At 46.8% G+C, this 27,150-nt stretch overlaps 3 protein-coding genes and 1 long non-coding RNA gene across 10 annotated transcripts in view; 1 reads left to right on the forward strand and 3 right to left on the reverse strand.

The window, feature by feature from the left end:
* The window catches only part of WDR33 (WD repeat domain 33), a 67,873-nt gene extending 55,194 nt beyond the window's left edge, over nt 1-12,679 (forward strand). For 2 of the 3 annotated variants that reach the window (XM_017826268.1, XM_017826269.1), the window contains exons 18-23: nt 3,897-3,999; nt 4,252-4,714; nt 8,235-8,401; nt 8,526-8,618; nt 9,389-9,574; nt 12,044-12,679. In XM_017826268.1, the coding sequence (XP_017681757.1) occupies nt 3,897-3,999; nt 4,252-4,714; nt 8,235-8,401; nt 8,526-8,618; nt 9,389-9,574; nt 12,044-12,273 (1,242 nt within the window). In that variant the 3' untranslated portion in view covers nt 12,274-12,679. Of the gene's footprint in view, nt 1-3,896; nt 4,000-4,251; nt 4,715-4,812; nt 7,008-8,234; nt 8,402-8,525; nt 8,619-9,388; nt 9,575-12,043 lie in introns of those variants that run through there. The other variant, XM_017826270.1, reaches the window with a different exon arrangement.
* LOC108502872 lies at nt 5,882-15,892 on the reverse strand. Its single transcript, XR_001876647.1, has 3 exons — nt 15,349-15,892; nt 12,708-12,942; nt 5,882-8,595 (listed from the first exon to the last, which is right to left on the reverse strand). It is a non-coding gene; the product is annotated as an uncharacterized LOC108502872 (long non-coding RNA).
* A 100-nt stretch (nt 15,893-15,992) lies between these two features.
* SFT2D3 (SFT2 domain containing 3) lies at nt 15,993-16,655 on the reverse strand. Its single transcript, XM_017826177.1, has one exon. It carries the CDS (start codon nt 16,653-16,655, stop codon nt 15,993-15,995), a length of 663 nt encoding a protein of 220 aa, XP_017681666.1.
* A 5,851-nt stretch (nt 16,656-22,506) lies between these two features.
* Nucleotides 22,507-26,631, reverse strand: FBXL12 (F-box and leucine rich repeat protein 12). Of its 5 annotated transcripts, XM_017826278.1 has the most exons (4): nt 24,385-24,496; nt 24,234-24,306; nt 23,744-24,037; nt 22,507-23,674 (listed from the first exon to the last, which is right to left on the reverse strand). In XM_017826278.1, exons 1-4 carry the CDS (start codon nt 24,474-24,476, stop codon nt 23,264-23,266), a joined length of 870 nt encoding a protein of 289 aa, XP_017681767.1. In that variant the 5' UTR covers nt 24,477-24,496; the 3' UTR covers nt 22,507-23,263. The 5 variants fall into 5 exon arrangements, with proteins under 5 accessions (XP_017681767.1, XP_017681768.1, XP_017681766.1 ...); XM_017826279.1 differs by lacking the exon at nt 24,385-24,496 and adding an exon at nt 24,727-26,631 and having other exon boundaries at nt 22,507-24,037; XM_017826277.1 differs by having other exon boundaries at nt 22,507-24,037.
* Between the last annotated feature and the right edge of the window lie 519 nt (nt 26,632-27,150).

Consider the following 27,150-nt stretch of genomic DNA (forward strand, 5'->3'; position numbering starts at 1 on the left):
GCAGGGGAAATAGGTGATCTTCCAGCCCAAACCATTCTGTGATTCTATGACAGCCAACTGTGGAAAAAGGATTATTGGGAATACTGTTACACAAGTCAATCTGCTGTGAAAATAGGTAACCTTAAGAGAAACTCAGGGTTTTTTTAATTTAAAGACACTGAACTGTCTTAAGCGGGGTATTTCCTGGGGAGTAGACAAACACTAATAAAAGTTGAATTTAAACAAACTGAACACATGAAAGTCATATGTATTAATTAAAGCATGTTATTGCCAACTCTGTTATCCAGAGTATTTAATCTGAACTCTGGGATGGATTTACCATAGATGCTGACACACCTGGAATCAGCTTAGGTCTGGTTGCACTAAGTGCAGAGGGACACAGCTGTCCCATTCCCTGCCTTTAGCCACCTCTCTACTTCCTGGAGTTCAGAGACAGCCTTTGACCTCTGTTAACTCCTTACTCCTACTGAGGAGCAGGAGAGGGAGCACAGGTACTGAGCAGGTTTGTGTAGGACTAGCCCAGGTCTGGTGTGATGAGCACTGAGCTAGAAGTGCTGAACAGGGCCTGGGTGTGTGCTGACAGCCAAGGAGTTGTCCCTGTGCCCTGCTGCCTTGGCATCAGCTCCAGGAGGGTTCCCCAGCTCAGCAAGATACTAGGCATAGGTGACCTGGAATACTGGAGAGTGCTGCTTATGGGCACACCAGTTGATTCTGCAGGAGTCAAGTCAGGCTTTGATAAGTCTGGTTCAGCACCAGCTGCAGCCTGCTCTGTCCTCTCCAGCACCTTCCATTTTCTGCTCTACCACACAAAACACAGAGCTCTCCTTGGTTGTTGGCTCTCACAAGTTCCTATTTGGATGGCACCAGTTCTGTACTTTAAGTTCTCTCAACTGTCTTCAGTTGTTGGTGAAATTTGAAAAGGAACTTTGGAAAAAAATTCTACCTAATTTTAAGAAAAGGTGTCTTTTCAACCAGAATTGACTCTTCTAGACCTGCACTCAGTAGTTTTCAGTCAAAGCTTTGGACATGTATGTACACATATAGTCCTTAGTGTGTGCTCCAGCACCAGTCACAGTGAGAATGACATATTGAAATGAGCTTTAGCTCAGTGATTCCTTTTCAGATTGAGGCAGAGTAACCTGCAAATTGTGGGTTTATTTGACTATTTTTTCCTTAGAAATCAATAATTCAGTAATTCCCTCCACAAGTCTGTCAATGTGCCAGATTTTTTAAAGGATCTGAGTTATGCAAATGAGCATTGGTTCCACATCTCTATAACTTAAACCAGCACAGTGTTTCTCATTGCTGTCCCAGGGAGACTGATTTTTCTGCTTTGAGAATAATTACCATGTATGTGGAGGGCTGTCCTTGTCTGCTAACACTGTTCAGAATTCAGCAGGCTGCTCTTGCCAGGTGACTGGTTATTTTCAGTGAATACTGCTATCTGAAAGGCTTTTATAGGTACTAAAAAAATGACAAAGCAAGGTATTTTGACCATTTCTTCTTCCTTGTGCACCTTTAGTATGGTAATGGCTTTTCAAAATTAACGTATTTTAAAATTCATAATGTCAGGTTTTGCTCCATTTTGCTTCTTTGTAACATGAATATAGCAGCAATTCCTGTTTAAAAAGGCCCCATCCGTGGGTTTTTTTCTTTAAGTAGGCTTTATCTTGTTTTGTGTTCTGAATTTATCTTCTGTAATCTTGTACAAATCACTTGCCTTCCTTTTCAGTAGCAGAAGGGTGTGAATATCAGCTTTATCAAGGGCTTGTGACATTAATAAAGAACACTTAAAGATATTTCTAAGAGTTAATCTTTGTATAAGATATCACTGTTACTGTACCTGCCATACACTGGAAGCAGAGGTTTTCTGGGGTACACAAGGCCATTTACAGCTTTTAGTAAGATATCTCTTTCTGAACTCTGCTTTTCAGTTTCAAGCCCTGCTTGAGGCCTAGAATGCATTTAGAAAGGAAAATCGGGTGAAAATGCAGTGTTAGGGCTCTGTGTTCCCAGCTTGGCAAAAGCATGGTTTGTTTGAAATAAAGGTTTCTGCTAAACACTGAGGAAACTCATTTAGTGAGTGCTAAAAAATGCTGCTTTGCTTGAACACTAGTGGCATAAATGGAAGAAGTTCCACGATGTTTATTTTAAGTAAGCACATGCTAAATATATGAGAAATCCTAGAACTCTGTCAAGGTTTTGGTTAGGAACAGCAGAACGATCTTACCTAGTCAGGGGGTTGATTTGTTCTGGACTCAAGTCAACATTCAGTAACTAGGAAGGTATTTTTGGTTTGTCTGAGGTTTTTTATTTTGGCCATTTATTTTGCTTATTTTTTCAACATCCTAACAAAATAAATCAATACAGATATGATGTTTGTAGTATATATTTGTGTGCTTTCTTGCATTTATCACCTGTGTTGCAGTTGAATATAAATGTTTAATTTAAAACCATATTTCAAGATATGATGGCAAAAATGCAAAGAATGAAGTTACTGCTTCTCTGCAAACAGAAAAAAAAGGTAGTGTTTCTCCAGAATAAATGCAGAGCATGAAAATTATTTGATTCATGGAGAAGTTAAGCAGTCTAATTATGATACAATGATGTGATGGAATACAGATCTTTAAGTATTTCCAGACTACCTGAAGTCTGGAGGGGTTTTTACAAGTCAGTATGAAGGCCAGGTCTAAATCTTACATACCAGACATGTCTAGGAAAAAAATGTTACATGTTTAGGGGTTTCTGTTACTATTAAAAATATTACATCTTAGGGGTTTCTGGGAGGAATTTGGGTTTTTGGTCATGTCAACGTAAGAAGGTTTTTTTATAGCACTCCTGCAGGCAGCTCTGTCTCGTTCACATTTTTACTTCTGGATCTAGTAATTACAGTGTAAATATTGTACATGCCCCTTTTCAGTTCCAGTCAAGTACAAACCCCAGATGATGACTTTTTTTCAGGCCTTTGCTGTTTTAAGGCAGAATCAGACCATAGTCCAAACACAGTTTCCCAACCGGTGTCACCACAGAGGGTCCAGTGTAAACTTGGTACCTTTCATGGGTCTGTGACAGCAGCTAAATTTCAAGAGCATTTTTTATCCTCTAAAATTCACACACAAAAAAGAGAGAAAGTAACAAAAGACACCTACATACTTTATTTTTTTCTTTGGGATCACATAACATACACAGACCTCTGCCCACTCTGCTGCTTCTGTTTGAGGAAGGAGGTGACTGTGGCTCCTGCCTTTAGCCCTGTCAGTGCTGAAAACCCCCTTAACAACTTGGTATTTAGCCAAGGGTTAGCACTTTTTTTAATCCTAAAATTAAAGAAAAAAAACTTTGCCTACATGTTATAAATGAAACTTATGTATTTCCACGTTAACAGCTTAGAGTTTTACAGGAAATGTTCTTTTACAGCCCTGTTGTTGTCCCCCCATCCCAACATTCTTGATATTTATTTTTGTACATATAGTTTCTCTTTTTTGTTCATTATCAAAGGAAATCTTTGGTGTATGCAGCTCTTTAACTGCATATAAATCAGTGCCTGATATTTTTCAAACAAATATACACTGTTTCCTCATCTAGAGGAATAGAATATTCAATACATTCTTATAGAATATTCATACTGAGCCAGAATATGAGCTTTATTATCTTTGGTTGTTACAAGTAAAACATTAATGCTTGAAATGCTGTTTCCTATAAAATTACGTGTTTCTCAGTGACTGAAAGCATTACTGACATGAATGCCTGAAAAATGAGGCTGCAACCATTGGAACATGAGCTGTTTCTGTTGTATAACCTGTGCAGATGCAGTTTTTATGGAAAGAAAATTGGTTTGCACTCTTACAAAATGTTTAAACTACCCACACGTGGCTTTTCTCCTTACTTGCTCACAGGATGGACAGAACCCTGGTCCCCCTCCACTGATACCAGGCCTGGGGCAGCAGGGAGGACAAGGTCGTCTTGGCCCTCACAACCAAGGACCTGGTCTTAACAAAGGTAATTAAATGTATTGTCTGTTCTCCTGCCAGTCAGTCTCCTAAAAGAGGGGCTGTCCCAGTGCAGTGCTTCCAGAGAGAAATGGCTGAGAGCTTCCATAGATGTGGGCTGGAATATAGGGGAGAAGTTTTCCCAGAAGTATTGGTTAGTGTGAAATGTATCCTGTGCTGTGTAGAACTGTATGAACTAGAGCACCCTTGAGTATTTTAGAAAACGTTACAGAAAGCTGCTGTGGTTTTTTTTCTCCTGCAGGTGACACCCGTGGTCCCCCAAACCATCACCTGGGCCCGCTGTCCGACAGACGGCACGACCAGAACAGCGGCGGCCCCGAGCACGGGCCCGAGAGGGGCTTGTTCCGAGGTGGCCAGGAGTGGGGGGATGGCAGAGACAGCAGGGGCTTGCCAGACAGACGAGGACCTCACCCCGATTTCCATGATGACTTCGACCGACCAGATGACTTCCGTGAAGATTTCCATCCGGATAAGAGATTTGGCCATCGCCTGCGGGAATTCGAGGGGAGAGGAGGCCCACCACTGCAAGATGAGAAATGGAGACGAGGTGGACCGGGGCCTCCCTTTCCTCCCGATCACAGGGAATTCGAGGGAGGCAGTTCAAACCGTGGACCTCCTGGTGCTTGGGAAGGACGGAGACCTTCAGATGACAGATATCCACGGGATCCTGAGGATGCACGCTTCCGAGGAAGACGAGATGAGAGGTAAGAATAAATCTACTTCTCTTTCTTGGGTTAAAGGGTAAATGGAGGGAACTCTTTTTTCCTGGTTTCCTTTTCATTAAGGAGTCTATCTGTTTCAGATTTATAAACTGGAAACCAATAAGGAAATGAAAACTCTAATATACCTGAGTATAGAGTCCATAAAAATCATTCAGTAATAGAAGAAAACTTGACAAATGGTCATTGTACACAGCAGCTTCCGTGTCTGTAAACAGTAAGTAAAGAGAAGGGAGAAAGTTTGTAGAGAAGATCCAGTGACACAGGATGAAGATTTGAGACCGTTTTGATGAAAATTGAGAGGAGACATGAAGGTTAAAGTGACAAACTTTTGAACATTAGACGTGGATTTTGAGACTGTCTCCAGTCACAAACTACAGCATGAGACTGTAGGATGAGATGTAGAGACTGTAGGATGAGATGCAATGTCCTTGTAAGGAGCAGGAACAGTGATCCTACTGTTGGATAGAAGGGACAGAGCTACAGCATCTGTTGGACTGTCGAGACTATTTTCTTATGTGTTTGCTTGTAGAAATTTTATTTCTCTTTCTGACTTATTTCTTAATGCCAAGCGAAGAACTCAAAAATAATCTGATTTAGAGCAATGTTCATGTCATTGCTCACAATCTCCAAATAAATCACAAAGGGATGAATTTGCTTCTAGTTACCAGTTTAAATATGGAGGAATTACACTGACTTCAAGATTAACTGTCAGGAAAATTGCTCCAGATTTATGCTGGTTTAACTGAATGAAATTTGGCCTCCAAGGTCTAAGCCTCTCACTGACCACCAACTCTCTATGTATAAGAACATGTGCTTGTACAAATATGCTGTGGTCTCCACATAATGTGAATTTTGTGTGTTTTAGTTGCCTTTTAAATAATTTTCTTACATTCCTTTTACTTTGCATCTATACAGCTCTTCTTTTAGCTATTTTCTACCTAGCTCTGTAAAGATGTATCTTCCTTTTGTGTGAAGAGTATGAAAAGAAATGAACAGTAACTAAAAGAAGGTAACAATTAAAGCCATTTTTAAAAAGTAAAGCCGGAGAGAATCCAAGCTGAATGGTCTGCATCAGAGAACTTAAAAAGACGTAGCAGACAACACTTTTAGAAGCTCAGTAGAGATTTTCAGATCTTATATTGAAAACGCTTAGGGACTGGAAAATATTTTATTATGGTCCTGATTTTTCAGAAGTTTCAGGAAGGGAAACAAGAACCTGACTTTTTAACTAAGAGTAATCTGCTTATCAGAATACAAGTGTTTGTCCAGAGTTTGCAGTGATTTGGCACAGAGCTCTAAAGGGCTCACTGTGCTTGTAAACTCGATGAACTTCTCAGAATGAAGGTGAACAAGGTGCCATTTACTGCAGATGCTGTGGTGGACTTAATCCCAACCACTCCTTTAGCTGACTTGGTTTAGAATTGAGATTGTAACCGGTTTGATCAAGCATGAGAGGCAAATGTGTGTATGTATGTTTCTCTCTAATTTCCCGTCCTTTTCATCCCTGTCCTGTTCTTACTCTACCTGTGCATATCAACATGATGCTTCTACTGCAGAGACCTGCCTCTTCCTGCCTGCTAATCTGCACAGTGTGTAGTTGTGTACAGTAAGGTCCTAGGCCTCGAGGAAGAAGATATGAGAGCAGTCAAACGGGAACTGAGCCCGATGCAAGGCAGGGCTTTCCGCGTGACTGATATGAAAAGGTGAATAAGGATATCCATAACACAGTTCTAGGAGCTGTGGCTGGGTCAGGCATAGGTATGGTAGATTTCAAACCTCAACTGTGTCCGTAAGTTGCCTGAAAGCAATAGGAAAGGCTCTGTTCCTGCAGCCCTAGGGCCTTGTGTTGCAAATCTTGGTAATTTTCAAGCCTAAGCAGAATCACACCATGTCAGTATTAAAGTGGGAGGCCCTCTAAGAAACATCTAGAGGACTGTGCTGTTTCAAGGCTAAACAATACTGCTCTGTGATTATCTGAACCATTTGTACCTGAAACTGTTGAGTTTGTTTTCCTAAACCATCCAGGTTAATGTAAATGGTTCATGGTCCATACACAGCACTCCTCCATTCACTGTTGTACCTGTACAGGCACAGCAGCCTCCTCTCTGTATTGTGCTTGTTTTCTGGGAGGTGGAGACAGACCTATTGTTTTTTATTAAAAACAATGTAAAAGTTTAAAAATATTGTATTGTGTTATGACTACTGTTAAAATATTTAAATTTGTAATTAAAAGGTTAATGTTGTTAAAATTCTAAATAAAAGTATCTAAAGTTTTGCTTGTAATAGGATGCACTGTGTCGTTAATGAGCTGGGGAAGGGGATGCTGCACACAGCCAACAGCATTGGAATATTGTGGTGGTTCCAGTTTGGCCAGTGTGGAACTGGGAGCAGCAGGGAGGTGGGGGGCATCTGTGACTGGGCAAGGAATGCTCCACACTGTGTGCTGTCACTGAGGGTGGGGTGGCACGGCGAGGACTCAGCACCACCTAAACACTCGCCCTGTGCCTGCAGAGACCCTGGGCTGTGTCTGAGGCTGGCGTGCACCTTCCAAGTGCAGTCGTCACAGAACATGGATGTGCTTTACAAGCACTCCAGGTGTTTCAACTGGTCATGTCAGAAACAAAACTATTAATTGTTCATGCAGCCATCTGCAGGCTGACCTGACATGGCACTGACAGGTCAGTAAGAGCCATTCTCCTCTCTGGAGAGCTGTCCAGGCCCCCCCAGTGCGGTGCTGGAGGAACTGTACTCAGTTAAGATGAGGTGGAGAATCCAGTCATACCAAATTCCTGAAGATGCCATAGAAGTAGAAGGCAATTATCAAACTTCAGTGCCATAACTACATTTTGCAACACAAAGTTCTTGATTATTGCAGCTGGATAAACTGCTCTTCAGGTTGCAGAACGCTGCTGTGTGCTGTTCCACCATCACTGTCCCTACAGAGCCAAGGGCAGTCTAGATGCACTTGCTAAAGTTGTAAACTTTGAAGAATGGAATGAAAAAGAGAATATTTTGGCAAAAGAATTATAGAATCAATAGGAATGAGATGCTGGGATATTTTGTTAGAGCCGTGATTCTCATTGCTTGTATGTTTTCCGTTTGTTTTATCACCAAAATGGAAAGAGAAAAAGGGAATGGGAATGTAAGACCACCACAGTTAAGGGAAATTACTTTTCCTTGCCTTACCTCACCTTACATCTATCATCACTCATTAATTTTTTTTCCTACCTTTTCATTAAATGAATGCAGTATGTTTAACAAAATTTTCCTTCTATGAAAAGCCAACACAATCAACAGAAGGAAATATGAGGGGAAAACTACAAAAATGGCTATGAAAGTGCTCAAAGGCAGCAAATGAGCACTCTTCCACCTACATATCCTGTTCTAGTAACTGTATGTGCTGTAGCATTAGGTGAAACAGTTCAGAAATGAGTTGATTATAAAACTGAACCTGACTCAGTTCTACCTAAATCCCATATTTGTATCGTGTTCTTTCTTGTAGCTTCAGAAGAGGAGGACCCTCAAGACATGAGGGCCGGGGACCCAGGGGCAGAGATGGCTTTCCTGGCCCTGAAGATTTTGGGCCAGATGACGCTTTTGACTCTCCGGATGAAAACTCCAGAGGAAGGGACCATGGTGTCCGGGGGCGAGGTCGCGGTGCTCTGAGAGGTGAGGGGAACGTTCTTCCACATGGAAATGCAAGGAGGAAGGAAAGGCATTTCTTGGGCAAACGGTATTCTCATGAATGCACTGTCTTTTCTCACTCCTGTCCCCTGTTTCTCTTACTGCTCAGGAGCCCGGAAGGGTTTGCTTCCTACTCCAGATGAATTTCCACGCTTTGAAGGAGGGCGGAAACTAGAATCCTGGGATGGAAACAGAGAACCAGGTAAAACATTTGGTCAGGTTTGTAGACTTCTACAATATAACCACTTAAAAAAGTATTTTAAAATCACCTCTTTTTATTGTACCTTATGTGTTTGTTACCAGTATTTTACCATGAGAAAAGGCAAACATAGTTCTTTGGTCTTTTAAATTTAGGAAAAAAAGAATTATGCAGAATTTAACTGACTCTAAATACAACTGTCTTCCTGAACAAAAAGTTACTGTGGCCTCAAAGTCTTGATTTTCAGTTGAGTTTTTGTACAGCCCAGAACTGCCTGGGCAGCTGTTCCTTGTGGAATCACAGTCACTGTGCGTTTTTTTAAGATATATATTAATGCCAGTAGTAATCTTTCACTTGTTTGGCATCTTCTTTGTTTGCAAGAATAATGTTTTCAGCTACAGTGTCTGACAGCTTGTTGGTATTTGCATTTGTGTTACAAATGGCAACCTCATATGGGGCAAAACTGTGTAGAATGCCATGGGAAAAATGAGCACAAATGACACGTGAATAAATGAATGCCTCTAAAATGATGAAAACATTTTATACTGAAAAGAACACTTTTCAGTATAAAATCTGCCACATTTTTCTTTCCCATCAAACACCTGTTTTACCTTTAGCTTTCTTACTGAAAAATGGGACAGGGGAAGCTTTATGTAATTTGAACTTTGTGTGCCAAAGAGTGTGGACAGTATGTAAATTTGTGTGACTGCCTCCAAAACTGAGGAATAAGGACCCAGTGAACATTACTCATTATCCTGTGTTTTTGTGCCCAGGTCCCCGCCCAGATCACCCTCCTCACGAAGGACACTCTCCAGCCAGCAGAGAACGTTCTTCCTCGCTCCAGGGTATGGACATGGCCTCACTGCCACCACGGAAACGCCTCTGGCACGATGGACCGGGGACCTCTGACCACAGAGACATGGATGCTCCAGGGGGACCCCCAGAGGAGAGGGGCAAAGGTAAAAAGCCCCTTTTATTGAAACCCTTATGTAACAGCGGCATGTTTTTCAACATTAGGCTTATCTAGAACTTCTCCTTTCAGAGGGGATAAAGCTGAGCTAGGAAATACCTGACCTGGGAAGCTAAAGAGCGTAGGAACATGTCTTATAGGAACATAAGAGCAGAGGGATTTTGTGGGACATCAAATCCAAATCTTCTCTCCAGCATTATAGAATCCTCTTCCTTATTGCCCTGTTCAAAAGCAGTTAGTTGCCAAGTTTTTGGCTCCCTGTTACTCCAGCTGGAAAACTCATTAAGAACACTGTTTTGTCATTTTCAGAATAGCTTTTTGTTACTCATGCTTGTGCTATCATCCTTTAACTGAAACATAAGAACACTGAGCCTGTAGTGATATGTCCCTGAAATGTTCTCTAAACCTATGAAGATCTGCAGTTCAGTGATTTACTGAAATATTTTTATATTCAATGGCTTTTGACAGTTAACTTTTGTGTGCTTCTCTAATTGCTTTAAGAATCATATAAACTTTTGATATTCACAGGATCCATGGGCAGAGCTCTTAAACTTAACTGCAGTAGATTATGCTTTGAAAAAAAAAAAAAAGCAAGGAAAATGTTTCTCTCCTGATTTGTGCCTACCATTCACTGATTTCATGTGATGTCTTGTGTTGTAATTAAGTTGAAAGTTGATTCCAGTTATTTCTGAATGCCATCTCTGATTGCACTGAACTCCACCATTTCCAGCCTGAACTAGCTCTTCTCCAGGTCAGAGCTCTGATCTGTTTAGTTGTTCTCTCTAGAAGTTGTTCTGTATCTTTTACTATCCATATTACTCTGTATATACTACTTTCAGTTTTAAATTATCCTTTTCTAAATTAAACAAGGTAACTAGGAATTGCAGCACTCTATTTAAGATGTGGTATAACCATGGATTTCTACACTTCCCTCGGTTTTGTTGTTTTCTCCATTCTTTCCTAACAGCTTCTCATGTCATAGCTCCCCCTAACTACTAAGCAGTCACATGCTACTGTAACCCACAAAACACATTGTTTTTGGAGTTTGTAGCTGGTTCAGAGCTATTGCTGTGCATGCCAGTTCCACAGCCATCCTGTCAGCCTCGAACTCACAGATCTCAGGACTGCTGTTGTGGTTTTGAAATGTTGGCTTTCTTTAATGTCCTCACATTGACTACCCACTGTCAGTAACAAAGGTCCTTCTCAGTTGCTTCCAGATGCTGAGCTGCCAACCTACAGCTGAATTTTTTGTTGTTACTGCACAGCTTTGTCTTTGATGCCACTGAATTCCATCCCACTTCTTCTTACCATTGTCTTGAAGCTCATTCAGTTTTAACTGCATGTCACTCCTCCTCTGCATGGACTCTATTCCCAGTGTTGTATTAACAGCAGGTTTTATCATTCTTTCATAGGTGTTTTGAATAAAACCCTGCTGGTAAACTCCCTCTCATATCAGTAGTTTTCCTTCCATAGCTGCATGCTGTGTTTCTCCAGTAGCCAGCATCCATCAAATCTGTGAGGATTCCTTGTCCAGCTTCAGTAATGCTTAGTGATAACTTTCAGATTCTTTATTGAGGTTAAAACAATTGTTGTCTGGGCACAAGAATTGTGGTAATTAACTCAAAATGTGCTAAAGAAAGTTCAGAATGATGGCAGAAAGCCTGATAAACAAACCATGAACCAGCTTTAGTTGTATTAGTAAAGTCATCTAAAGATTAAAACTTCATTAATTATGGAACAGTTTGGTCTCTGTTTTACACAGAACCAACCAGAGTCAACAAAAAAATCACTTTTGCTAAAGTGGAGCAGAAATATCCTGATATAGCTGTAGTGTGCGTCCATAAAACAAGGTTACTGTTAAATTTGTTCTTTCAAAATACTGCTTGTTATTTTAGGCTAATGAATTGGGTTGGGGTTTTTTTAATGCTCATTTACATATCAAAACCAAGAAGATCTGTGAGAAGTAGAAAATCCTGTTCCTGGCAGTAAGAGCTTGTGTAGCTTTTGTTCCCGGTTAGTAGTAAAATAAAGTGGTTTTCCATTATTTCTAGCAAAAAAGAGAACAAAACAGTAATGTTACTCATTATCTTCACCATCAACCTCAACTGTCTCAACTTGTCATCAGTGCAGTGTCTTTGTTTAGGATTAAAAAAAAAGTATTTTGCAATAAAACCATAGGGAGAACCACAGATGGTGTTGAAGCACAAGAACCGGGAGTGCCTGGCAGTGTGGAGGATGTGCTGTCACTGTTTTGACTGTACCAACTATAACCTCTAATTTCCAAGGAATTACTTGATTGTTGCCCAATTGTATAGAGGAAGGAGGCATAAAATTGTGGGTCTCAGCTACATATGGTCTGTGAATGATGACACCACAGCAGAACCACCTTCACGCACGGCGTGTCTGAGGAGGGACACAGCTTAGACTTAAACCAGTAACTGCTGTGCTTCCTTTGTAGGACGAGGAAATTCAGGACCTTCACAAAGAGCACCAAAATCTGGGAGGTCTGGTTCGTTAGATGGAGACCACCACGATGGATTCCACAGGGATGAAGCCTTTGGTGGAGGCCCCGGGGGAGGCAACAACCCCTCTCGAGGAGGGAGGAGCGGAAGTAACTGGGGAAGAGGAAATAACATAAACTCTGGCCAGTCACGAAGAGGAGGATCTAGGGGTGGAAGAGGACGATAGAAGAGGCTTTGGCTGGGTCACGCCCAGTCCTTGTGGGACAATATTTAAATAGACTGCTACTCTGGACTCAGTCATCTGCAATGCCACGAACCTGGATTCTTAACTGGGATAACTGAATGTGCATTAGTTCCTAACAGGGGTCTTTTCCTAAATCAGTCAACTGCCTCTAGCTGCAATATTGTAGCTGGCTTTGTTTTGTCCTCTCCACTCCCATTTTCCTCACTTTCTTACCTACTTTATTTGTGAAGAGCTGGAATTTTTTTTAAGTGTTGGGGGACATGGAGCACTTCCACAGATTTCAGTTCACCTCCAGACAGAAACTTGTTTCTATATGTACAGTTTGTCAAAGAGTTACGTTGTTTTTGTATGAATACAGAATGTAATTTGCGCAAAAATTAACAAAAAATCAACGCAGTGTGTGATTCTTTACTCACCTATTACTATAGGGGGTTGTCTTTAGGCAAACTTGTGTTTCAGATGGAGCAACAGAACTACCTCCTGAAATCTCAGCCATTTAAAATACTGAGAGCTGACTCGTAGTTTTTTGGTTTGTCATGTACAGAGAACCTCCATTTTCACCTTTAGCCACAGCTGTGTACAGATTACAAGTGGTGCTGATGTTAAAACTCCAAAACACAGGCAATCACCGCTGCTTGCTAGTCTGCCATCCTGGAAGAGAAAAACGTGGAACACCATTTAGGACAAGTTGTCAAAGACATAGTGTGAGTTATAACCTGGATTGCAAGACAGACATCATGACAAATACTGTCTTCACCTGGGTGAGTCAAGGGGTTTTGTTCAAAACAGCATCTGTTTATAGAAATTGAGAAAGAATGAAGTTTAGCAGCTTGACTGATATGTTTTACAACAGCTGCATGACACATTGCTTAAAGCTATGGGTGTTCAGCAGAGTCTGGTGCATTAATTGCTGAAGTGCAAACCTCGATAGTTCATCACTTCCATATTAACACAAGTGTCTTTTTCTTTAGGATATTGTTACCTGATTTTACTAGAGGAGGGAAATGAGAAGTAGGGGTTACCCCCATTTCCCACATTTCATAATAAAGCTGCTTACCAACCATGAGTTTGTCTTCCCCATAAATCATTCATGTTAATCATCTCCAGCCACCAGGTTATCAAAAGGTTCCTTTAATACCTTAAGCCTCAGTGAAAATGTTATCATATAAGTACCTATACTACAGACCTTCTCAGGAAACTCCTATATTAAAAGTATAGCATATAATGTATAATGAAAAATTACTACCAGGCTTCCCTCTCTCCTGCCTTGAATTCCAGGTTATAATAAAATATGTAAGTCAGCGTAGTTCCAGAGGCTACTGCAATACCACAGTGACACACAGCAGCTATTGCATCTGACTTCTCATACAGTCAGGTTTGCCAAAGACTGGCTCAAGTCTTGGTGATCTTACTTAAAGATCTCGAAGCACAAATGCTTAGCTGTTGTTCTCTTGGTTCAGGCAGTCACAAAGTAGGGTTTTCTTCTTAGTTTTTAATTTGTAGTGTGTAAAATGGCATTTGAAAATTCTAATTGATCATTAGCCTATAAAATCCTTGTCATGGGAGAGACAGAATGGTCTTAAGGGGATTAACTGGGAAACATCTGAGATGCATCTGATATGACAGTTTCTCCCTTGAGAGTAAAAGAAGTACTTTTTAGCTCTGTCTGAAGGGCTTTGGTAACTCTGGGTATATGTCTGGGAGTTAGGATCTGTCCTGAAGTTTTCATGATAATCATTGGCAAAGAGGAAAGCTTGCCCTATTTATTTTTTTTTTTTGTTAGCAAGCCCTACATATTTTTAAGGGGCTAAAAGAGGTCCAATAGAGGATGAGCTTTAGGCTTTAATTAAACCGCAGTCCTCTACCAAAACAAGTCAGAGTGTACCTAGCTATAGGTAGCAGCTTTATCTGGACAACTTTTATGTCCTCTGATGGGTGGTTAATTCCTTAAATGACTATGATACTTGGTGTTAAGTCATATTCTTCATCAAAGGGCAGCTTCTTTAGTTAAGTTTTGAAATATTTCACGATCATGAAATATGCTCAGAGAGTTATAAGAAAACTTGACAATTAGCTAGCTTTTTTACAAAATCTTAGGTGACAGCATAGCAGGAGAGACAGAAGCAGCTTCCCAGTCCGTGATACTATTGCTCACTATTGCTGGGAAATAGACAAAAGTTATTTATTAGGAATATACTTCTATATTCTTCAGCTCATATTCTTTTACCAGTGTTGCACATAGAATCTTATGCTCTACCTGTGAGTTTAGAGCTCCACCTTGTCTCAGATTTGTTTAATTTTATACTGCTGTTAGGAATAAAATCAGTTTTATATACTGTAGCTTAGAAGTTGTAAAAATGAGAATTTAATGCTATTCAGATAGCTCTGGTATACATTTTTATGGGGAAAAAAAGTGACCATTAGTGAAATGTCTATATTGACAACTGGACGCAAATTGTTTTATTAAAGCAATCTATGTACATTTAAGTAACCCCTTTGACAATTTAATTCAGAAAGGTATTTGGTGAATACGTTAAACCTTAAGTGGTGGTAGCAGGTTAAGTATTGCAGTGTTTGGTTTTATTTTGTCCATGAGGCACAAACGCTCCATGAGATCCTGGGGGTCTGCACAGGTGAGGCCTGGTGGTCCCGTTTCCCTGCAGGAGCCCAGTGCACAGTCCAAACTGGAGCACCCAGCTCCGTCACCCTGAACTCAGCACCTTCCTAAGTAAGGCTCAGTTTCTGACCTGAAACGGAGCTCCAGTTATTAGCAAAACTATTTTTGAAGGTCATGCTGTGACAAGAAAGCAATTCCTGCCTCAGTTCAGAGAGCAAAATATATATACAAAATAAAGTTCTAAGAGATGAAGCTACCCTTTTAAAGCCTGAGGATTTGGTCCCTTGCAGCAGCTCTAAGGCAGCAGCACCTGCAAAGGCCAAGGCTCCGAATTAATATTAGCACCTTTCATCCTCTCATTGTCATGCAGGAAGACCCCCCCCTTACAGTTATGGGCAGTCTTTGCGACCCACAGCCCCAGGAAAGTTTGTTTCACTTACTGCATGGTATTTTAAAGCTGGTTTTAGAGAGAAATGCAGTTTAGTGGCCACAGTCTTCACATTCACCACAGCACGTTCAGAGTGTAGGGGTCAGTACAAAATGAGGTAAAAACAGTTAATTTTTGAACGCTGTCCCCCAGACGTGATCAGATTTTGCTAAATCATCTTCGTGTTTCAGCATTCGCAGGCCCTGCGCGCCTCGTCCGCTGCTCCTCAGTAACGGGCAGGTCCATAATTGCACCGCGTCGGCTCCGATCTCACTCACGGTCTGAAGCAGCGGCAGCAGCCACGTGGTCCCATCCTGGAGGTAGGGAAGTGGGATGCTGCCAGCTCCTACCCAGCAGTGGAGCGACTCCCGGCCACGGCTATGCAAATGCCGGCAGGCTGACACCTGAGCGCGGCAAGCACAGCTCGGGGTCACCGGGCCGCCAGCCGCCGCTGCTGATCCTGGAGAACCGGCGAAGAAAACGCGTCAGGGCACGGGGAGAGCGGCGTTCCCCGTCTCGGAGTCGGCTGGCGAGAGCTCAAGGCTCTCGGCCCGCGGGCGAGTCAGTGCCCCTGACGCGGCCGCTCCTCCGCCGGGGCGGCGGCAGGGCCGGGCTCACCCGGGCAGGGCCGGGCTCAGCCCGGCGGCCCGGCCGCTCTCACACGGGCAGTGCCTTGCCTCGGCCGCTCAGCGCGGCGCGGAGCAGGCCGGCCAAGCGGCGCAGGCCGGCGGCACCGCCGGGGAGCGCGGCCAGGAGCGCGGCGGCGGCGGTGCCGAGCTGGGCGGCGGCGCCCAGCGCGGTGAGCGCGGTGCTGCGCAGCCCCAGCGCGGCGTAGAGCGTCCCGAACAGCGCCGCCAGGTACAGCAGCGCCCCGCGCCCGGGCTCCCGCAGCAGCCGGGCGGGCCCGCGCAGCAGCGCGGCGGCGACCAGCGCGCACAGCGAGCCGAGCGACCAGAGAAGCGCGAACTTGCGGGCGCGGAGCAGCAGCAGCGGCGCGCACAGCGCGGCCAGCCCGAAGCACAGCGCGGCCAGCAGCACGCACAGCGCGCTGCCCACCAGCCGCTGCCAGCGCGAAAGCCCCGGCAGCCACGGGTCCGCCTCGCCCGCCCACGGCCACGCGGCGCCGCCCGGGGCGCCGGGGACAGCGCCCGGTGGGAACGGGTTCAGCGCGCCCAGCCAGGCCCGCAGCCCACCGCTGTCCCCCGCCTCCGCTTGCGACCCGCCGGCGGGCGGCGACGCGGGGCCCGCGCTGGGGCCGCCGGCGGCGGCAGCCTTGGACTGCGCGAGGTATTCGTGCAGCTGCCGGCCCAGGTCCGCCATGGCGGGGCCGGCACCGGCACCGGGCGCTACAGCGGGGCCGCCGCCCGCCCCGCCGCCATCTTGCGGGGGAGGAGCCGCATCCGGGCAACGGCGGCAACAGGTGCGCGCGGGGGCGCGCGCGTGCGCGGGGGGGAGCGGGGGGCGGGTCGCGCGTGAGGGGCCGTGAGGGCTCGGGCGGGACCCGGTGGAGGGGACGCGCTGCGGTTCAATGGGCCGTCTGAGGGCTGTGTTGCCTACGAGGGCTCTGAGGGCTGCTCTGAGGGCGTCTTGGAGGACCTTGGGGGCTGTGAGGGCTTTTAGGGGTTCTGAGGCCTCGCCTTTGGGGGCTGTGAGGGCTTTTAGGGGTTCTGAGGCCTCGCCTTTGAGAGCTGTGAGGGTGTAATGGCCTCAGCCCGCTGGCGGGTTGGGGGGAGGGTAGTTTGATTTAGTCTGGGCGGTGCACGGAAGAAAGAACAAAATTCTCGGGAGGTTTAATAAACTTTTACTACAAACTTCGGAACGTTAAGGTAGAACAAGGTACTTGGCAAATTTTAAAATGACATCCAGACAAAGAAAGGCACTTCAGAAGGTCAGGTCAGTGAACTCTTTCTGTGCTGGCACATTTCTCTTTTGAGAGCTGTGGAGGACGTTTTCAGCTTTGGATGTTCATTTTTGGTGCTTTCGAGAGAACCTTGACCCATTTACGTCCTTTTCAAATACACAGCGCCATATAGTGGAGGTTCACCCGTGTCACCGTTCAGATGTTCCACTGGGTGGAGGTGTGTGCTCGTAAAACGACAACCCAAAGTGCGGATCCAGAGGTGAAAACGTCAAACGAAATGTGTCAGGACAGGAAAGTTTTGCTGACCTTCCCCTTTCCTGTGCGAATAGCCTCCCAGGTTTTGTTTTGCCCCCGTTCCCCGTTGCTTTTGTCTGGCCGAGGAGGGGGTCAAACCGCGGGATCCTGTTTTCTGCAGTACCTTCTTTGTTCTACGGGGCCACACGTGCAGCCCGGGAACGGGAGCCCTTTTTTGTTTTACCCAAGGGGTGCGGGGGCCAGATAACATCTTGCTTTTGGTGGTTTTGTGGGTAACCATTTTTTCTATGTGGTGGTGTGTTATTTCCAAGTTTTACCTCAGTACAATTGTGACTCGAGCGGGCTTGTTTTCTTCGATTTCCCCCTGCACTGTTGTAAGGGAGTGGCTTGAGCAGTCTTAAATTTTCCCTGCTGAGTTTTTAAAACCACCTCTGTGAGGGGTCCCCCTGAACCACCCCTATTCCTGCGGGGGCTCTCCCTAAGCCCCTCGCCCCTGTGAGGGATTCCCAATCCCTCTGAAGGCTCCCCCTATCCTTGTCAGGGATCTTCCCAAGCCCCCTTCTCCCTGTGAGGGATCTTTCCGAGGCTCCCCATCCCTGTGAGGGGTCCCCCCGTCCCTGCAAGGGGTCTCCCTCGAGCCCCCTCCCCCCGGTGCTCACAGGCTGAAGAAAAGCTTCTCGTTTATTCCCAACACCCAGGAAGCCACAGACAACACGAGGATGGTGGAGATGAAGAAGACATGGACGCACTTGTAGAGCGTTGGGAACCCAAGGGAAGCAGGAACGCTGCAAAACCCACTGCCCACTGAGGGAAGAGACAGCGAGGACGGAAAACTCGGGGAGCTGGTGGGTTTGGGAGGGCCAGGGTAGCTCCCACCCGGCAGGAGAAGAGCAGTGTGGTGCCCAGACCCAGCCAGCTGTGCAGCGAGTACACGTTGGGCGTCTCGTGGGAATTGTGGAAGTGGAACACGGCCACCAGCCCAGCATGATCGGGATGAATGCTCCCAAAGGCAGGCTGCCGTGCAGCACCTTCCAGGGAAGCTTGGGGCTGCTCCCGGTGTTGGGAATACGGTAAACCGGCGTGGCTGTGAGGGAAAAAGGTCAGGAAGGAGCTGTGCCAGGCTGGCCTTTACCTTCACTGGGCACCATGTCATCTGCACCAGGAACACTGGGGCCAGCTGCTGGCCTTATCAAGGAAGAGCTCTGTCATACAACATCAGGAACCCACCTCAGAATTCAGATGCCATCTCCAGAGTAGAATACATCTGGGAGCTGCTCCCATGTAAAAGGTGTCAGGACAGAAAGGTGTTTCTGGCCTTTACATCCCCTGGGAAGCCTAACATCTGCACCACCAACACTGGGGCTAGGTGCTGTCCTTCCCAAGGAAAAGACTGTGTCATACAACATCGGGAATTGACCTCTGAAACACAGATGCACCCTCCAAAATAGAATACATCCAGGGATTGCTCCAAAAGAAAAGGTGCCAGGACAGAAAGCCGTGGCTGGCCTTCACCTCCCCTGAGCAGCCAAAACACTAGGGCTGGGTACTTTTGTTCCACAGGAAAGGCAATGTTATTGTCTTCCAGTAGCCCACCTCTGAAATCTGGATATCACCTCCAAAACTGAGTTCTTTTGGGGATTGCTCCCACAAAAAATATGCCAGGACAGAAAGCTGTTGCTGGCCTTTACCTTCCCTGGACAGTCAATCATCTGCATCACCAACACTGGGGTGAGGTGTTGTACTTCCCAAATTAAATGTACAGCCACAGTTTTCAGGAACCCACCTCTGAAATTAGGATACTAGACCAAAACAGAGTAAGTCTGGGGATTGATCCCACACTAAAGGAGCCAGGCCATAGAGCTGTTCCTGGCCTTTGCCTGCCCTGGCCACCATTTCATCTGCACCACAACATGGGTATGGCACCTTTTCTTCTAAGGGTAAAGTAGCACCTGAGGGGGTGCTCAGGGGAGGTAAAGCTCAGTAACAGCTTTCTGTCCTGGCCTGTATTCAATTCTGCAGGTGGTATCTGAATTTCAGATATGGGCTCCTCAGCACATATAAAATTACCTTTCCTTGGAAAGTAAAGCACCTAGCTCCTGGGTTGGTGATGCAAATGAGAGGCTGCCCAGAGGTGATGAAGGGCAGCATTAGCTTTCTGTCCTGGTACCATTTTATGGCACCAGTCCCTGAATATATTCAGTTTTTGAGCCTGGATCCAAATATGGGAGGTTGGCACCTGAAAATTATAGCAGTACATTTATTTTGGCAAGGCTAGTACCTAGTGCCAGTGTCATGGAGCAGATGGTAGGGTGCCCAGAGGAGGTAAATTCAGCAACACCTTTCTGTCCTGGAACCTTTTTCGTAGGAGCAATTCCCAAAACGGTTCAATTTCTGAAGTTCTATCAAGTTTCAGAGGTGGGCTCTTGAAAGATGATAACGTTACTTTCCCTTGGGAAGCAAAGCATCCAACCACAGTGTTCATTGTGCAGACGACAGGCTGCACTGGGGAGGAAAGGCTAGCACTAGCTTTCTCTCCTGGCACCTTTTGTGTGGGACCAGTCCTGGGAACTATTCCATTCTATCCAATTTTCAGAGGTGGGCTATCCAATTTTCCAGTTTCCAGAGGTGGGCTCTCAGAAGGTGATAACATTACCTTCCCTTGAGAAGGAAAGCACCTACCCCAGGCCCGCTGGTGCACATAATAGGGTACCAAGGGGAGGTAAACGTCAGCAAAACCTGGGTACATTTTTTTAATCAGAGCAATGCCCAGATGTGTTCAATTTTGGAGCCTGGATCCAAATTTCAAAGCAATAATGGGAGGGAAATAAAATCACAGAGGTCGAGGCACAGGCATCGGGAATGTCGCAGAGGTTCAGCTCCAGTGTGGTGACAGAAGAGGGGATGCTCTCGTAAGGGACGTGGCGGAGGTCTGTCTCGGTCAGGCACAGGCGATGGAGCTGGGGACAGTGCTTCCGGAGGGCAGCCAGCAGTGCCGGGGAGAGGAGCCGCTGCTTGCCGAGGGAGCGGGGCGTGCCCCGCATCCGCAGGGTGCACAGGCTGTCGGGGAGGCGGTGGCGGACCAGGTGCCACAGGGTGCGGCGGGTGATCTGCGGGGGGAAAGGGCCTGGCTGCAGGGGGTGGGCAGGGAGAGGGGCACCCCTGCCCTCGGGGGGTGATCCCCCCGTTCCCCTCAGCTCCTGCCCGCGGGGGGTGATCCCCCCGTTCCCCTCAGCTCCTGCCCGCAGGTACCGGCAGGGCCCGGGGGGTCCGCTGGGCTCGGGACCTCCCCGTCTGACCCTCTTCGTTACCGGCAGCCCCCCCGGTGCCTCTTCGCTCCTTCGCGTTTATAAGCCCCGTGTCTCACCCGATCTGCCTCGCCCCACCATGCCTCTTGCCCCCGAGTCCCCGCTCGGTGCCTCTTGTCCCCCATCACCACCCGCTGCTACTTTGCTTCTCGCCTGTACTCCCGATGTGTAAGCGCCGGTCTCGCCTAGTACCCGCCTTCTCCTCCCCCGTCAACCTCTCTCATCTCTCAGGCAGCGATCAACCCTGTGCGCTTCTTTTCTGACGCTTCCCCATCCGTTTGGATTAAAAAGGGGGTAAATGCTTGGGTTTCTGAGGGCGTTTCCTCCCAAGTGTGGAAACAAACAGGCCTGGAAGATAGGAAATGGTTTGGAAACGAACACTGAAGGCACGAGCAGATGTGCTTGTCCGAGACAATAAAATGGGTTTGGGTCCAATAAAGCACCTGAGTATGACTATTAAATACATACGTGTATGAAATTGTGGTACATGAACATATGGTGTGTGATGAGGCAAAGCAGCAGCTTTGTGATTAATGGTCACTCCCTGCGGTGATTGATAACCTAAATTTCATGGTTTCTCTGAGTTTTCTATTCACGTTGGGGGCTGTGGACTTGTGCTCCTTTCACGATGCCAAGAGCTGTTTCATGCCCTGGCTTTGCTGAAGGTTTAGCTGTCTCTGTTGGTCATTTATCAGGTATATTTAAATAAAGGTAGGCTTTGATGTCATGCTGTGCATATGGACAGCTGGAAGGTGGGGCTGGGGGAAGACCTGCTCAAGTTAAAGGTAAGCAAAAGATGAAATGGAGATAACCGAGCAGAAACCCCCTGAATTTTGAAATCAGAAGGAATAAATGTGGAGAACAAGCCTCCAAGAGCATCAGTAGGTGTGTGAGGAAGGTGAGCAGAACCAGAACTGCTGATTGAAGACCCTTTCAGTCTTTTATTCCCCTAATCTGACTGTGGTCGTTGGATACTTACAGCTCCCCTGCCGCTTCCAAACCTAAAACACCCCACTTTGCACCATGTCAACTTGTAATTGCTGCTCCCTGTTTAGCAGCTGGATGATGAAAAACTGGCAAGTTGGGACTGTGGAATATTAAATTCCATTATTGTGCCATCAGGATCACAAAGATCTTGCTGCAAAGATTGGGAGAACATTGAGGTTCTTGCCACATCTGACTATGCCTTGACTGCCTGACTGACAGATTTTTACTGGTTTTAGTTTTCCCTTTTCCTGTTGCACTGTCCCTCCCCATGCCCAGAGAGTGCTGGGACAGAGAGCATTGGAGGTTTTAATGAGGCTAATTCCACCAGTGTTAATCTTTCTGTCTGGGATAAACATAGGGGTAATTATTAAGCCAGCAGCCTTGGAATGCTTTCCAAAGCAGAGCTGGGGCATTTTACCATTGGATATTTGCCCTGAAGCTATTTTGAGTGGGTTTAGGAACAAAAAAGAGACCAGGGCACAAAGGCCAGGCAACAGCAATGAGGATTTCACCACAGGGAGGGTCACTGCCATCCAGGTCCATCTGAAACCCAACAGTTTATTGCATGAGCTGCAGCTGAATGGAGGGCAGGGGGTGTTTGGGGTGAAAACAGGGCAGAAAAGCTTAGCTGAGGCATTGGTTCATCCTGCTCTGCTTCCTACAGAATGCTCCTGTTGCAAGGGAGGCTGTCCTAAGGGACAGAAGAGATGCAGAACCAAGTTAGAAAAAAAACAAGCCCTAAAAACAAACGTTGAAATTAAACTTAAAAGCTTGAATTTTTTTTAATAAATACAGTATTTGCTTAAAATATAGAATAAAATTGAGGATAACAACATAGTAACGTTTGGTCACTTCTCTGGTGTTAGGATATTGGGAGGGTGGGAAAGGAGGAGGAAGAGAAAGAGAACACAGACAGTAAAAGGTGATGAGGAAACATGGATGTTCCCAGCAAAACCTAGAGGTAACAGCAGCCACAGCAATGCCCGTGGGCAAATGGAATGTCTGGCTCTCGGGACCAGGTGTTCGAAAACCCCCAGCACCAAAATCTTTCTGGGGACTGACATGAAGATCTGAATTTGAAGGAAAGGGGAAGGAACTGGAAGTCATGAGTTTTTGGCTGCCAGATCTGTTTTTTTCAGTGATAGGAGGGGAACCTCACTTTGCTCCTTGAATTCTGCCCTCGTTAAGCTGCTGCCTGATCCTCAGCAGTGGAGAAAGAGGAGAAGACAGAGTTTAAACTAGTTATCCCCCCAGCCAGTTTTTGGTCAGTGGGGTTCCCAAAGGCTCGGTGTGCTTCCCATCTTTCCTATTCCTCCGATCCATGGAAAACAAGGAGGGAGAAACACTACCAAAAATTTTGTAACAAACTTATTTACATGACAAGCTTAACGTATTTACATGAAAAACTTAATGTTTTAAGGCCAATGAGAATTCTGTCTCAAAACTATGTAGAAGAAATCAGGCTTTATCCAAAAAAGGAGCACTTCAAGTGTAGTAAGGAAGGATAACGTTTCAGGTTGTCAAGGAGTGTGAGATATGGCGCAATGTGGAAAATTCTCCTGAATTTTACGGAGGACTTCATCTTCAAAGCAAGTTCCGCCTAATTTGAGGTGGTTCAGGCGAGGCAGCACTTGCAACAAAGCAATAACAGTGCCAAGGGAGACCAAATCATAGAGGTCGAGGCACAGGGTCTCCAGGTGCTCCAGTGTTGCAATAGAAACCAGCCCCCTGTTTGTCAGGAAGTAGGCATTGCTGATTTCCAGGTAGCGAAGCTGCTTCATGTGGCGCCCAATGAATACCATGGCAGCATCACCGATGATGCAGTGGCGGAGAATCAGGCGTTCCAGCTCTTCCAGGTGTGGAGCTGCTGCTTGGATCCCCATATCAGTGATGCGGTAGGTGCCACAAAGGCTCAGTGTCTTCAGGTGGTTCTGTGAGGAAATGTCAAGAAGATGATGGTCAGAAAAGGTGGGAATGCTGTGGATAGCAAGGTGTTGTACCTGTGGTGGTGGCACCAAAGGGGAGACGCAGAACCAGGCATCGGGAATGTCGCAGAGGTTCAGCTCCAGTGTGGTGACAGAAGAGGGAATGCTCTCGTAAGGGACGTGGCGGAGGTCTGTCTCGGTCAGGCACAGGCGATGGAGCTGGGGACAGTGCTTCCGGAGGGCAGCCAGCAGTGCCGGGGAGAGGAGCCGCTGCTTGCCGAGGGAGCGGGGCGTGCCCCGCATCCGCAGGGTGCACAGGCTGTCGGGGAGGCGGTGGCGGACCAGGTGCCACAGGGTGCGGCGGGTGATCTGCGGGGGGAAAGGGCCTGGCTGCAGGGGGTGGGCAGGGAGAGGGGCACCCCTGCCCTCGGGGGGTGATCCCCCCGTTCTCCTCAGCTCCTGCCCGCGGGGGGTGACCCCCCGTTCCCCTCAGCTCCTGCCCGCGGGGGGTGACCCCCCGTTCCCCTCAGCTCCTGCCCACAGCGGTGGGACGGGCGGCCCGTACCCGGTGAGGGCTCAGATCCACATGTGTCCAGACCGCTCGGTCCTGCGCCAGCTGTTGCCACCGCCGGCAGACCCTGCGGGGAGGCGATCAGCCGTCAGCGCCGGGGCGGGGAGGCGGAAGGCGGCCGGTGCCGGCGCCGGGGGGGCCCTACCTGGCCGCTCGCAGCCGGTCCCGCAGCGGCAGCAGCGCCAGGACCTGCAGCAGCACCGAGTCGGGCAGGGGCGGCCGCGCCCGCTCCGCCATCTTGGCCGTTACCAACAACAGCCCCGGGCGCGGCCGGTGCCGGGGCCGCGTCACTGCCGGGGCCGCCTCGGGCAGAGCGGGCAGAGCGGGGCCCTCCGGCGGGCACCGGGAGGGCGCGGGGACGGCGGGGTTGGGGTTGGGGCACCTCTCGGGGTGTGGGAAACAGCAGATCTGGAACTTGGCCTCCCGCTTCCTGGGAGATGCTCTTAGCAGCAGATGGCCACTTCTCGCACTCGGAGCTCTGGCTTACCTACCAGAGCGCGGGAGGGCTTTGCAGGCATCCAAGACCAGTTTCACAAAGGCGCCCTTATTATTTCAGAGAGAAGGTCAGGTCCGTGACTGTTCTCAGTGGTGGGTTCTCAAGCCTATGCACACTGTTAGCTGTGAACTCCCCTTGACATCTTACTTTCTGTGTTCACTTATTGGCTTCTAATTCAGCTCTGCACAGTCACGTGCCAGAGCCAGAGCCACATCTCGGCTGCTTCAGGTGCTCGGCAGATCAGGGTTGAACGGTTCATCTACTTTGGCTTTATGCTGATAGCCGTCGGCATTGTAATTCAAAGGTAGCAGATTCCATAAGCCATAAAAATCCTTTAGGAACTGCTTCCGTTATTTAACTTGCCAAGAAAGAGTGTTTTAAGATTCCTTGCTTGAGGCTGAGGGTGGCATTCCCCTGTGGAACACAGCCCTTGGCAAAGCACATGCCCCTTGGAAACCAGAGGAAAACCTCTGACCTGAGCTGTTTTCCCTGAGCCAGTGAGCACTGCTCAGTGTTTCCCCCACACCAAGCACTGCTCCCGGGGCTGGCACCACCTCCGCTCCAGAGCAGGCAGCGCGCGACACGCTAGAGCTGCTGTGACTGCACTGAAAACCAAGCAGGAGGTGGGAGTAGCTGGCTCTTTCCCCCCATCCGGTCCACTAGGCACAACCCTCTGAGAGGCATTTATTTATAAATAAATAGCATAATTTATTCTACTTGTCTGAGGATGGAGGGATCCCTGTGTTCAGAGCTGCTTGGACGATATTCAAGTCGGCAGGATTTTATAGAGTTTGTATGCAGAATGTTCTCAGAGCACAAAAAGCAGGGCTCTTTTGGGTTTAAGTGCTCTTAGGAGCTTGATCTGTACTCAAGCTTCGTGTCCTGAAAGCTCTTTTCAGGGTTACTCTTAGAACAACTGTTCTTTTCCCTGGATAAAATGGTTTGAATTTCATATGATGGTGTGCAACTTCTAAGAGGAAAACACAAGACCTACTGTATGTGGTTTAAATGTCATTTTTTTACTTCCCAGCATCTTCTATCTCTTGTTTAGGCATTCATGCTTCAATATGCACTTGCTCCAGAGTAAATCAATGCTGTTCTTCCTATTAAGTGACCCAGACCAATCATCCTGAACCTTGGAAATAAATAGTTTACATCTATTTTAAAATTTAGTAAATAATCATTTCAAAATTATTTTGATTGCATCTTTGTCTTTTTAATCTTTTATCACACAGAAAGACCATGTTACCCAAAAAGCGCATCTGAGCTGCCCACAACTATGTCACTAGGCTATGGCTGACAAATCAGGAGCATGGCCAGTAAAACTCATCAGTGCTTAGGCAGCCCTTCCATCATCTAGACTACACAATTCTAGAATTTCCACTGCATCTGGTTTTTTTTTTTTTTGGTTCAGAGACAGGGAAAAGAATTAAATTAGCACTGCTATCTCCCAGTTCTGTAATGACTCTTGGAGTTTTTGGGACGTATGCCTTGATCAAGAGCGGGGGTGTAATGGGATCACATTTAGTTTTGGAGTAAAGCTGGAAGTTGTTCACATTCCTTATACAGGCCTCACTAGCTCAGGAGAAAAGTGCAAACTGGTAAGATGAAAACGGGGTGACCAACATCCAACTCATTCCTCTTCTTTTTCATGACTGTGGTGTATGATTTCAATGCAATGTCCTCTCCTTCTTGAAAGGCTCCGTAGATCAAGTGTTATATGCACTTATTCCAAAATGCTTTTTCAAACTACTTTCTAGTTATAGCTGCCACTCTTTTTTCTCTCACTCACAACAGCTGCTATCCAGATGTTTGTTCCTGTTGCACCCACAGGAGTTTTTCATGTTTCAGATGGAGTCAGGGACAAAACTAAGTTTCACAAGGCAGAGGTGAAGGATGAAACCAACCTAAGCAATCCTGCTATGATGCTTTTTCAGTGTTGATGAAAATTTGCAAATGAAAGGCACCAACTGATGCAAGAGCGTGGGATGCAAAGTATAGACTTCCAACCCTTTGAGTCCTTCCAGCTTTGGGGCTGGAAGGCTTGTGCTCCCATCTGCTGCACTCCCAGGCAGTGCCACGTGGCCGGGAAGGGGCAGTCACGGGGGTATCCTGAGGCCTCTCTAGGCAGGGCTCCCAGGGGTACAGAGGCGCTACCCCAGGGGATCCCGGTCGTGCCCAGGGTGGGGCTCACTGGGGCCAAGAAATGATCACCCAGACATTTGTCATGAGTTTAGGGAAAGAGGAGGCTTAGGGAAGGCCGAACTTTGCAAACAGTATCTGCCTGAGAAGAACTCATTTTAATTGTTGGTGCTGCGGGTCTGTAAGCAGAGGGTGTGGATGAGCGGCGTGAAGCCAAGATGGCGGCTGAGCATGAGGGCTGTAGGCCAGGGGCTGGTGCTGGGCCTGCTCCTC

This window comes from Lepidothrix coronata, unplaced genomic scaffold, assembly GCF_001604755.1.
Source record: "Lepidothrix coronata isolate B3197 unplaced genomic scaffold, Lepidothrix_coronata-1.0 Scaffold125, whole genome shotgun sequence".
NCBI classification, from domain to species: domain Eukaryota; kingdom Metazoa; phylum Chordata; class Aves; order Passeriformes; family Pipridae; genus Lepidothrix; species Lepidothrix coronata.

Coding starts and splice junctions, on each gene's coding strand:
- SFT2D3 (XM_017826177.1), bottom strand. CDS start 16,655: ATGGCGGACCTGGGCCGGCAGCTGCACGAATACCTCGCGCAGTCCAAG.
- FBXL12 (XM_017826277.1), bottom strand. CDS start 24,476: ATGGCGGAGCGGGCGCGGCCGCCCCTGCCCGACTCGGTGCTGCTGCAG. Junction 24,307..24,384: donor GACCGGCTGCGAGCGGCCAG/GTAGGGCCCCCC, acceptor GCCTCCCCGCAG/GGTCTGCCGGCGGTGGCAAC. Junction 24,038..24,233: donor TGGATCTGAGCCCTCACCGG/GTACGGGCCGCC, acceptor TTCCCCCCGCAG/ATCACCCGCCGCACCCTGTG.